Here is a 12,600-nt window from a genome sequence, read left to right as displayed (position 1 = left end):
GTAGAGCATCTGCATCCGTCCGCTCTAGGCAATTTTTAATGCACAAATAAATCCGCACCTGACGTGCTGACAGATTATTATGCCGTGTGGCAGCCAACAAAAGTAAACACAGGGGCAAGTTTTAACCTCTTGCAGTCAGGAGCTTTCCCTGCTGGGCCCGGCTCAGGTGTACGGGGCTGTTGGCAAAGGCTTGGCTTCCAGCGAGGCATCTTCCTGTCCCTGGAAACAGGCTGTCCTCCCATCAGGTTGTCTGGAGTGTGGCCTGAGCAAAGGCACAGGAGCCGGCCGAGGGAGGGGACAAAGAGGTGGCCACACGTGGTGCCCCCCCCCTCCACCCCAGCACCCTGCCCTTCCTCCATCCTGTTTATCCTGCGCCCAAAGATCCACGGGCTTCTGCACAGCAGGCTGGTCCTCGGATCGGCCAGAGCGCTCCATGGATCCTTCCAGCCGGCCAAGCTGGCTCTGCAGATGGAGAGCCCGGCCACGTGTTTCTCCCAGCTTTGCCCAAAGTCAGTGCAGTTACTAGAGAGCTAAAGAGGGACTGGGCAGTTTCCTCGTCTGTATAATAGGATGTCAGCTGAGGGAGCGGGCCGGGGGAGGGAGAGTCTGGGAATGGAGGAGCCTTCTCCCACAGTCTGTCTGGCTTACCATCCCACCAATAACCTGGTGGCAGAGCTCAGAGCATGCAGGCTGCATCTGTAAATAATCACTATTGTTATTACAATTTACTGGGTGTTTACTACAAACCATACCCACTGCTAAGTGCTCTAATACATTATCTCATTTTATCTCCAAACTCTCCAGGGTATGGATCACTAAAACCCATTCATTCTTACCACTAATTTGAACAGCCTCCTCATCGTCCATTCTCTCAACAGTCTTACTAGCCTCATGCTTATTAGGAAGACTAGGTTACTTCCCCCAGTGAATCTATAACAAAGAGCACAAGTACAAAATAGCAACCATATCGACCTTTAACAACCCTGAGCACACATATTTTTTTTAAAGATTTATTTATTTCGAGAGAGAGAGGGCACAAGCAGGAGGAGCAGAGGGAGAAGGAGAGAGAATCTCAAGCAGATGCCCCACTCAGCGTGGAGCCTGACGCGGGGCTTGCTCTCATGACCCTGAGGTCACGACCTGAGCCGAATGCAAGAGTTGGACGCTTATGTGCCACCCAGGCACACACCCCACCCCCCACCAAGCACAGGTGATTTTAATATAGAGAGGAGTTCAATTATGACCGCTGAAAAAATACTTTCTTTTTCCTCTATGGCTAAGTTTGGGGACACATAAGTTTATTTTTAAAACAACAGAGAGGCTTGGGCACCATGAAATGTGATCAAATAAACAGAAAATTCCTGCAGTGGGCAGAAGGCTGAAGCAGGTGCCCTTCCCCTGGCAGCCAAGAGGGGAGCTGGACATTATCAGGCAAATTGCCACACTGGTGGACATGTGTCAACCTCCTGAGTTTGGGGGATGCCCCACTTCACGAGGTAGAGTTCGATGCTGCTACTAAGCCGAGGATGTGGGTCCTTCTTTTCCCAGCCTCTCTTGCATCCAGGGCAAGAGCAACAGGCTTAGGTTGCCTGCACCAGTCACACCTGCAGCCTGACCTTGAGCATGAAGCTGTAACCCAGAGCAGTGGTCTCCTGAGAGACCCTGTCCGGTGAGCTGGGCTAACAGCTGCCCCAGGATGATGGCCGCTTGGGGAGGCAGCCGCTCTACTTCGGCCTCCTGTGCCGGGCGTCAGTGGCACAGTCTGTGACGGATGTGCCCAGTGGTAGAGGTGACACTGTCATCAGAGCAGCTCTGCAGCATTTGAGACACGTTCCCAGATGCAGAGCCTCCAAACCTGGTTTCCCTTCCTTCGTGGAGATGCTGAGCGAATGCAATCTGCTTTCCATAAATCCGTTTTTGGCTTAACTTAGCCAGAGGTCATTTCTGTTGCTTGCACACAAGGACTGTGATGGAGATAGGGTTCTGTGCAAGCATCCTAGCACGGCGACTGGAAGTTACAACACTATGTCTCTTGGGTTGGGCTTTTTCCTCTGTTTCTTGCCTTTATTAATTTTCACTTTCTATTGCAATAAAATATGCAATAGGAAAAAATGTACATTTCATGAGAGTACAGCTCATGGAATTTTCACAAAGTAAACACACCCATGTAACCAGTACTCCCAGGGGCCCACCTTCCCGTCATCACAACCAAACAAGGACACTGCTATCCTGACTTCTACCACCACAGACTGTGTCTGAACTTCATGTCAATGTAGTAATACAGTACGTAGTCTTTTCCTCGCACTCAACATTACGCTTGGGAGATGCATCTCTCCTGTCATGTATAACTGTGGCTCATTCATTTTCACTGCGGTATACTATTCCATTGAATGAGTATATCACGGTCTATTTATCCACTCAACTATCGGCAGACATCTGGGTGCTTTGTAACTTGGGGCTATTTCAAACAACGCTGCTACAAACATTCTAGTACATATCTTTTGGCAAAATGTGAACATATTTTTGCTGGGTTATAAATCAATGTACACAAAATGTGTGTGTGTGTGCGTGTGTGTGTGTGCGCGCGGGGCGCGCACGCGCACTCAACTTTGGTGAGTGCTGCCAAACAGTTTTCTAAAATGATCATATCCAGGGTGCCTCAGTGGCTCAGTCAGTAAAGCGTCTGCCTTCGGCTCAGGTCATGATTCTGGGGTCCTGGGATGGAGCCCCGCATCGGGCTCTCGGCTCAGCAGGGAGTCTGTTTCTCCCTCTCTCTCCGCCTCTTCCCTCTGCTCATGCTCTCTCTCTCTCAAAATAAATATTTTTTAAAAAAATTAAAAAAATAAAGTGATCATATCCATTTAGAATGATTTTTCCATTGGACTGTCAGAACAATTTTTGCCCCCAAGATGTAAGACATTGAGGAAAAACGAGATGAGTAAAGGGAAGGACGTCAGTAAAAATTCGTACAGTGACATTTCCCCCTTCTTAAATGATTCCTCTGCAGATGTATGAGTCAGTCTTGGTATCCAGCCCACTGCCACCCGGCTCGACCTGGGTTAAATGACTGCTGACAGGTCTTCGTGAAAGTCAAGGGCACAGCTGGAACGGGACTTCTGAACTCATGGTCTTTTGACCCAGCAGCACAAACTCACATTCCTGCCAGCCCCACCGGCCCCAGGAAACCGGCAGCCATGTGGGGATCACCACCTTCCCCTGCATCCGAGAGGAGATGGCTTGCATTTGGATGGGGAGCCCAGGCCCAAACGCCTGCAGGGCCAGCAGGAACTTCAATCAGACCAGAGGGCCAGGCAGGGTGGGGATCAGGTCAGGAGTGGTGGGGATTTGAATAAATTGAGAGCGAATGTCCAGTCTTAGAGGAACATTTATTACTCAGCTTGCTGATTTCTGCCATATGGGAAAGAAGGCCCCACTGCTGCCAGATTTTCTGACTTTTTAAGGGAAGCTGGAAAACTGGATTTTTTTTTTTTTATGAGATACTGCAATTTGTAATGTTGGTAACTAACTTTAAACAAAACAAAACAAAAAATAAACCCTGAACACTGTCGGCCCAACAAGACACATCTAGAGATCGGATCTGGCCCCAGAACCGGCTCTGGACAGGACCACCTCTGACTTAGGCAGACTTGGCATATTATGTTCACAAGAGGCGGCCTTCTGGGACAGCACAGAGCAGACCCGAATGGAAATCAGCACGACAGCTCTCCACAAAGGCAAAGCTGAGAACCACAGTCCTCCTCTCTGACGTGGATGGGCTCCCTCCTTATCGACAACCCTCTTTGTTACCCTGATTAAGGCAACATGACACCGAAAACCCTAACCGTCATGAACACCTCGGACAAGGTGCCTCCCACCTGATGGGGGTGAGCTCCTTTTGTTCTCCCCTCTACATCTGGCGGGGAGGTGTCGCCTAATTACTGCAGGTCGCCGGCTCTGCCCCCGGGCCTCATTGCACTTGGCAGGATCCACTGGAATTGACTACATCTGGTGAAGTTAAGCACAACCTGAAAAACAATTTATCCACGCAAGAAGTCATCAATGAGGAGACACTCCCACTTTGGCAAATCAGACCTGCTCTCCCATTGGTGCCGCCTCCACACGTGAGTTTCCTGAGCTACCTAGGACCCCGCTCAGGAGGCGGGCCACTCACCTCTTCTTTTCTACCCCTGCCCTTACCGTGAGGCACCGACACCATCTCCCCACCTCTGCCCTCACTCCCTCTCTCTGACGGCCCTCATTAAACACTCGTCTCGCGGGGCGCCTGGGTGGCTCAGTCGTTGAGCGTCTGCCTTCGGCTCAGGTCATGATCCCAGGGTCCTGGGATCGAGCCCCGCATCGGGCTCCCTGCTCAGTGGGGAGCCTGCTTCTCCCTCTCCCACTCCCCTGCTTGTGTTCCCTCTTCCGCTGTGTCTCTGCTTGTAAAATAAATAAATACAATCTTTTAAAAAATAATAATAATAATGTAAACACTCAACTCGCGCGCGCACGCACACACAGCCGTTCACCAATTCCAAGAGTCAACAGGTGGAAACAATGTAGCAACAAACACGGCTGGGAATAAATTTGCCCCTTTACTTTCTCCTGGCCTCAGCACCTACTGTGTAGATCGCTGTCAGGCAGGTACACAGTCGGCGCTCAATAAATACCTGTCGAATGTCCTGTATAAGCGGCAGAGTCTCCCGTGTGCAAAGAGCTGCTGTGGAAGGACCCGAGCGCCGACCCGGGATGTGTAATCTCACCCCACCCCACAGGGCAGGCGGAGACACGTGTCCCCAGACAAGGGAAGAGAGGCCCAAAGAGGTCCTAAGGCCACCTGGGCAGAGGGCAGATGGAGAGGCGAGAGGCAGGACCTGTTCCAGATTGTAAGCCTCTAAAACCCTACTTCCCCAGTGCCTCTGATGATTATTCAATAAGTTAATAACCTAAGTGCTCAATAAACATTAATGACGTACCAGACACCTGACATCATGAGCTCTGGCAATTCTTCCAGCAGCCCTACAAGGTTCGGTTGAAGAGTCCTGGGAGGGTAAAGAGCTTGCCCAAGGAAATTAATCGAGCCCATCTCAGAGGTTCTTAAGTGGGGGACCTGGGGAAACACGGGGTGGGGACATCGTGGGTTGTCCCAATTCATGGTAGACAGGGGGCAGGACTTCCCCACGTGAATGCCAACAGCATTTCCCAGGTGAGAAACACTGGTTTGGGGTTCGGGGTTTGTGTTTGTTTTTGTTTTTTTCTTTTAGCAAAGGCAGAGCCAGTATCTGAACTGGGGCAAGCCAGCCTCGAGAGCGCCTGCTGTTCTCACTACTCCATTCTGCGGCGTCCGAGACGTTCTTTATGCCCCGTGGACTCCTTCCCAGTGCAATGACTGGTTGCCCTATGGGCAGCATCTTCTAGTAACTTCAGCATCTAGAGAACAGATCTCGATCTAGAATGATGACAAGTGCAACTCTCCAACAGAGAAAAGCTGTTTAAGAAGTATTCCCTACGGGGGCTATAGCTCCGGAGGTAGTGGTATGAAGAAGCATTTAATTTTACTACTATTTTTTTAAGATAGAGGCATTGTTTCAAAGGCTGCAGTGTTGTAGAAGAGAGGGGATGAACAGAATAAGGCAGACTATGAGGAACACCAAGCAATGAGTAGCGATCACACGTGTTCCAAGATCAGAGCGCCATGGGAGACTCTTTGTGACTCAAGTGTTCGGAACAGGCATCATGAAGAAAGCAGGACCCCGGGCTTCAGGGACGGAACGGATTCCAATCAGCACGCAAGGAGTAAAGAGGAAGAGGGCAACAAAGTCAAGTGTGCAGAAGGGAGAATCAGCCAGCCAAGAGCTGAGGGGCACAGGGGAGAGCACCCTGGATGCATCACAGGATTCGTCTGTTCAGAGCAGAAGGTGGGGGGGGCACCTAAAAAGGCAGTCTGCACGGGATTGAGGAAGGGGTTCATCTATCATCCAAGGAATTCCAATCTATCTTGCAGGGCATCGGAACCCACCAGAGGTTGAGTGCAGGAGAGACGAAAGCGATCATTTCAGAAGTGAACGGAGGTGGGGTAAGGGGTCCGTTAGAAGTCCTCTCCATAAACCACAATGAGTAAGAGCCTCCAGTACCAACAGAAATCAGCCACCGAGCCCTGCCAATTCCTTCTCGATACCCTTTTGTGTTTGGCTGGACAGGAAACCATGCCGGGAGGCTGAGAGAAGAGGAAGGGTTGAATTCTCTTCCTTATTTTTGAATCCGATAACCAGAAGAATGATGGTACTACCGCTCATAAAAAAACGAAAACATTGGGGAAGGGGAGTTTAGCCCCCGAATCATTTAGGTAGAAACATCAAGGGGACAGGAAAAGCTAATCAGAGAGTCCCAGCTGTGGTTCAGAGACACCCTCGTCATTCTCAGATGCAAAATGAGACCCTTCCCATCAGCCAGCTCTCGGGACACTAACAGTAGCAACTTCCGTGCTAACCGTGAGGTCAGGGGCTCCCAGGGAAACTTGACCCCTAACACTATGCCTCTGTCTAGTCCCCCAGCCTTGAATTTAGGCTGGCCCTGGGACTTGCTTTCACCAACATAATGTGGCAGAAGTAATGCTGGGCTGGTTCCAGGCCTAAGTCTCAAGGAGATCCGAGAGAGCCATGCTACACTACAGGAGGGACCATGTGGAGAGACCACGTGGAGAAAGAGACACCCTACAATGATAAAGACACAGAGAAAGGCCCAGTGTCCCAGGGTCCCAGCTGAGCCCAGCCCCGACCAACTCTCCAGCTGAATGAAGCTTCCTGAGTAACCACCACCGACCCGACTAGCAGAAGAACTGGCCAACCAAGTCCAGCTCAGATTTCAGGATCATTAACAAATGAAAGAGTTGCTGTTTTTAAGCCACAAGTTTTGGGTGGTTTGTTACACAGCAATAAATAGCTGATACACACCTCCACAAGGCCATCAAGCTACACTAGAGTGCCCTGCTGGTCCATGCAAAGCTCCATGCACAGGCAGGTACGTGCTTATCCTGAGTGATGAAAAGTGTGAATATAAACAGCAATACAGAATCATTGCCATCTACACCTACTTATATCCAAGCTTAGCACATAGTTGGCACCCGCATAAACATTTGTCAAATGGATACATAGCAATCAATCTGATTTTAATAGATGCTAGAGAAGCTGGTCCAAAGCTTACTTATTCCTGCAAGCCTTCCCAGGAACTTGCAAGCTTCACCGTCAGGAAATGTTCTCACCAATCTGATTACAGTCCCCAAGGCTCCTGAAGCCTGTTTCCTCTTACCCAGTCGGATGGATAACAGCTGGTCACTGTCCCCATGTCCACCAATGTGGTACCGCTCTCGGCTTAACTGAGTTCTCTTTTCATCAGGAAAAGAAGGCTACTGCATTTTGACTTCTGCAAACTGATTTTTTTCAACCTTTTCTGGGGCACCACTGTTTCTGTTTATCAAGAACCTCCTGGGGAAATCTTGGGAAAATGCAGTTTTTGCTTTGGGAGTTCTGGGCTGGGGCCTGAGAGTCTGCATTTCTAGCAAGTCCCAAAGAGAGGCTCCTGCCGGATATCCAAGGACCACACTTTGCATGGCTCTCTCATTTCATAGAGGAGGAGAAGAATGTACAGAGAGAAGGTTCTACCACCAACTCCAGGTCCCCCAGACCAGACGGCATGTTCTCTCAGGGACGTGTTAGCCAGAAACCAGTGTGAGCAATCAGGGCAGGCCTTACCTAGCTACAGAACACTGGTTCTGGAGCAAGTGCTCCCTGGCCACCTAAGGAAAAGCCTGCTGCATTGCAATCAGCCCCAGAGCTTACGGAAGGCAGATCCCCAGACTCTCCTGCTAGAAACTGACTCAGGGGCTCTGGCATGGGGCTTCAGAAACTCCATGGGTGATTCTGATGCCCAGCTGGGCTTGAGACTACTCATCTAGACTACCTGTGAGGCAGCAATGCCCAGAAAGTAAGACACAAAATGATTTGCTAGCCAAGACTGAGTAGGGGGCTTCTACGTTCCAGGCACTGTTCTGATGTTAAGTCAATACGGAGTGGTCTAAACCTCACCACAACTCTGATCTAGTCAACACTGTCATCCTTCCCATTTTACAGACGCCAAAACTAAGGCTCGGGGCAGCTGTGTAACATAGCAAAAGCCACTCCCTTAGTCAAGGGGCCGAGGCAGGATTAGAATCCAGGTCCTTAACTAGAGTCTACATCATAACCACGATGCCCTATTCCTCTGATCTACCGAGAAGGTAAGCTCCTTGTAAAACCCCAAGGGTACATGTCTGATCCACTGGGGCCGTGTTCCCTCCAAGGAGAAGCCACATAGCACTAGTTCTCAAGAATATCAACACGTGTTCCTCAGGAGAGGAATGGTAGGAGATGGTCTGAATCAAACGTGGTAAATCCTGAGTTCGAACAAACGACACGGCTTTCTTCCTGCAGAAGTGGGGGAAGCACATTCATCTCCAAGGGTGGAAGGCGCATGTTGCAACACTCCCCAGACATATTGGCCCCAGGATCCTTTTGTCCAAGGTAGGTGGAGGGTGCCAGGAACCCCCCCCCGCTTTGGGGAACCGTAGGCCCAGAACTGTGCTTTTCCAACTGCAGCACGCACCTGAAGCTCCCAGGGATCTTGTTAAAATGCAGGTTCTAATTCCCTAGGTCTGGGTGGGGCCTGAGAGTCTGCATTTCTAGCAAGCTCCCAACTGATGCTGAGGCTGAATCACACTTGGCCTGACGACGATCTGGAACACCACGCTGGCTGGCTCTGCTCTGCACTGCCTCCCCAGACAAGCCTTAGTCCAGCTCGTTGGCCCCAAGAGAACACCCCTGATGCAGATTTCCAGAGGGCTCAGCCACCGCTGACCTCCCCAGACGTGGAACTCATCCATGCCTAGCACAAATCATCACGGGCGGGGAAGTGGGGTGGCCCAGACCTTCTAGAGAGGCGTCCACCCCAGGGTCCGCACCCCAGCCCTCCTGTCTTTCCCCAGCCCTTGCCTCTGAAAGCCCTCCTTCTGCAGGTGACGCCCTCTCGGCAGGCAGCCTCACCGCCCCCCGCGCCCCCCAGCCGCCCAGGGCTGCCCCCGCCCCATTGCGAGGAAGGAAGGGGAGGTAAAAGGAGGATAAGCAGAGAGTGCGGAGGCCCCGTGAGGTCTTGTGACCGACCGGGCCTCCCGGTGCCGCCAAGGTGGCAGCGCCAACGCGAAGCGCTGAAACCCTTGGCCGGGCTCCGAAGCAAACACCCAATCCAAACAGGCCCTAGTGTGCCTCCGAACAGACTGTGTAAATAAGGGGGTGGGGGAGGGAGGGGAAAAAAAAACCCTCAACTGGCCACAGATCCCGCTTTCAAACACGTTGAAACAAAATAATCCCTCTCACTCACTCCCTCCTGCTCCCTTTTTTTTTTTTTTTTTTTTTTTAAATTTCCACTGGTGCCGAGGCCTCAGTGGAGCCTGGCGGGCGGCGTGTTAGAGCCTGCAGCCTACCTGTCCTGCATAGGAATGAAGCCTGGAGGAGTTACGTGATATGCCCGCACTGCAGGCCCACAGACCACAGCTACTGCATCCAGAGTCCAGGAAACAGAGAAGCAGCTGTTCTCAGAGCTCCGCTGGGAAGGCACCTGGGAGGGGTGGGGGGTGGCGGGGGGCAAGTCAGCAGGGGGAGTGAGCTGCATGAGGGCCCGCCCGATTAACCTGGCTTGGACCAGGGTGACCCGGCCTCCAAAGTGCAAACCCCCAAAGCAGAGAACTGAACCCCAGAGCTGGAAATACAAAGCCCAGGAGAACGAGCTCTTCCTGCACAGCCTCTCTCCGAGGGCTCTCTGAACTCCCAAGTGTGTGCACAGACAAGGGGGCAACTTGCTTGTGGTTTGTTGCTGGTTTTGTACTTGGTTTTGAACTTTCTAATGGCAGGGTGGGGCAGGAGGGGCGGGCGAGGGTTGGGGGGGGCAGTGGCGGGGGGGGGGGGGGCATGAGTCATCTTGCAGATGAGAACCCATCTCCCCCTCTCTGCAAGTTGAAACAATTGAGTTGTCTCTCCGGGTTCTTGCCAACGTCTCTTACTCAATCTTGGATCAAAAGGGCGGTGGAGAGCGAGGCTGGGGACAGGAATCCAGACAGTTCTGCGCTGCTGACATCAGGCCCAGCTGTTGGAAGCGGCGCTGGGGATACGTGACCCAAAAGGGAAGCCGGGACCTGCTTGGCGAGGTGGGCAAAGGCAACTGCAAAGGGCCACCCGATCTGGGGAGCCCGGGGAGGCAAAGCAAGAGTGAACTGAACGTCATAGGGAGAAGGGCCGGCTCCGGGGTGCCCTGCCCGGGTCACAGCCACTCACCGTGTCCCTCCTCGCTCATATTCTTAGAAGCAGGACTGGGACTCAATCCTGTGCACGGGCTCGTCCCCGGTAGGCATTTCACGGTGATTGTTTACAATCGTCGCTACTCAGAAGAGACGAGACTCCGCCGGGTGAGCCCAATAGCCTGCGGCTCGGCAGGAAGAGAAGTCTAGGTCCCACGTCCAAGAATATCAGCAAATCCCCATGAAGCATCCGTTGTTGTAACGCAATTTAAAAGCCCTGGTTTGAAGAGCCTGTCTGACACTACCCAGGTCTGTGGGCAGAGCCAACGCCGCGCCCGTTGTGGGATCTTAGGCTGCTTTTTCAAAATTAAAAAAAGAAGAAAAAACTCCCTTACACATTAATCTCCATTTACTATGGCAAGTCCATCTGGTATGCCTTCGTAGACTCAGCGCCGTATACAAGAGGAGGGCCCAGAAAAATCAGACGGGGTGATCCCCGCTTTTAAGGACCTGATACCTTTGCTGGGGGAGAGCCAACTGACCCACCAGAGTTTGGTGGCTTTGGTCTCATTCTGAGACACACCTGTGAACGTTAAGGAGACCAGGAGCTGGTCCTCCCGAGCGTCACTGTGTACCAGGCATCATGCTGAGGACCTTCTAGGCAGGGGTTCTGATCCCCACAGCCACCTTACTATCCCATTGCCCAGGTGAGCACATGGAGGCTCTGAGGATGAGCCAACGCGCCAGGTCACAGGGCTGACAAGTGACAGCACCCTGGCTGAAGGCGCTTCCTTCCTGTGACGCTCACAGCACTTTCTGCCCAGAAGTCAGGTTGTTCGAGGACAGAGCTCCCGAAGGCCTTCCGTACTTCCACACGACCCTCAGCCTTGGGGTTAGCACCACAAACAGGAGATCCTTAGACCATGTTTGTTGAAATAAATGGATAAAAACTTGCAAGAGGGAAAGGGCCACTCTACCCTCTTCATTCAGATATTTACTGAGCATCTACTATGTGTCTTCTGACTCAGTCGGACATGGGGAGCCAGCTGAGGGGAGAGAGCCCAGGACTCTGGGGCTCAGCCTGGTGACAAGGGCCAGGTGCCCATCAACAGGAGAATGGATAAATAGACTGCGGGTGGGTCACTGCACAGAGCAGCGCTCAGCGGCAGAAGCACAAAGCCCTAGACGCGCAGTGATGGGCTGCATCTCAGAAAACATTGTGCTGAGTCCAAGAGCTGTCACACGATGGGACACGGGGCAGGACTCCATTTACGTGCAGTTCCCCCTAGAACCGGCAAAACTAATCTAGGGAGAAAAATAAAATCAGATGAGTAGCTGCCACTGGGGACATGGGGGTGGGGGTGGACTGGCAAAGGCCAGGTGGGAACGTGCTGGGTGCTGGTAGCATCCACACCTACGGGACACTGGAGATTTGTGCCGTACGGTGCATGCAAATGTTGCCTTAAAGGAAGCAAAATGTCCGCAACCAAATATTGAATTCTAATTAATGCTATGCATGCTGTGGTATGTGGAGGGAATTAATGTCTGCAACTTACATGGAACCGAGCAAAGACAACGGGACAGAGACACACGGACATCAGGCTAGCTGTGTGATACACCGAGTCAATAAACAAAAGTCAACCGCAGAATCAAGGTGGTGGGTGTATGGGTGCGCACTGCAGAATGCCTTCGACTTTTACGTGTATTTATAAATTCCCATCATAAAATATTGGGAGGGGAGAAAAATGAAAGAGCACCCCAAAACAGCTTCACGCGAGCAGCACATCAACATGCCGAGTTTTCAGAGCTGCTTCCACAAACCCATATAGGCGTAGGAGGCTGCAGAGAGAGAGGAGGGGCCGGGAAAGCTTCTGAGGGCTCAGGACCGGACCCAGAGCCTCCCAGTGCAGAGACTGACTTTACAGTCTGGGTTAAGACCAGTCACGGCGTCCTGGGTCTGCATTCAGTCACTCCGCGCAAGACGCAATTTCCTGTTCCTCGGGATGAAGTACCTCTTGGACTTGAAATTCCTCTCCCTAAATAGCGTTTGAGTGAGTTAAGTGTAAATGAATCAGAAAACAAATGGATTAAGTTTCTCAGCACACATATACGGGCTTCAAGAACAAAATACAAAGGGAGAAGGGGACGTCATGGGGTGGGAAAAGGGTCTCTGGTTCGAACTGTGCACAAAACCACTGTTCCTGAGAAATACTCGATTGACTTGCTGATCTCAGTCCCGTACACTGAGGGTTTCTGGGGCCCCACTCTTTAATATGCAA

At 51.7% G+C, this 12,600-nt stretch overlaps 1 protein-coding gene across 1 annotated transcript in view; it reads right to left on the bottom strand.

Annotated features, from left to right (window-relative positions):
- Positions 1-3,920: 3,920 nt before the first annotated feature.
- SLC39A11 (solute carrier family 39 member 11) overlaps positions 3,921-12,600 on the bottom strand; it is a 439,134-nt gene continuing 430,454 nt past the window's right edge. Inside the window, exon 9 of the mRNA XM_073883184.1 lies at positions 3,921-4,025. Within this exon, the coding sequence (XP_073739285.1) occupies positions 3,936-4,025 (90 nt within the window). The 3' untranslated portion in view covers positions 3,921-3,935. The remainder of the gene's footprint in view (positions 4,026-12,600) is intronic.

This window comes from Callorhinus ursinus, unplaced genomic scaffold (assembly GCF_003265705.2).
Source record: "Callorhinus ursinus isolate GAN/ISIS: 27379988/994484 unplaced genomic scaffold, GSC_fseal_2.0 scaffold50, whole genome shotgun sequence".
NCBI classification, from domain to species: Eukaryota; Metazoa; Chordata; class Mammalia; order Carnivora; family Otariidae; genus Callorhinus; species Callorhinus ursinus.
Note: the sequence above shows the minus strand (reverse complement) of the source record. Positions and strands in the feature narration are given on the sequence as shown.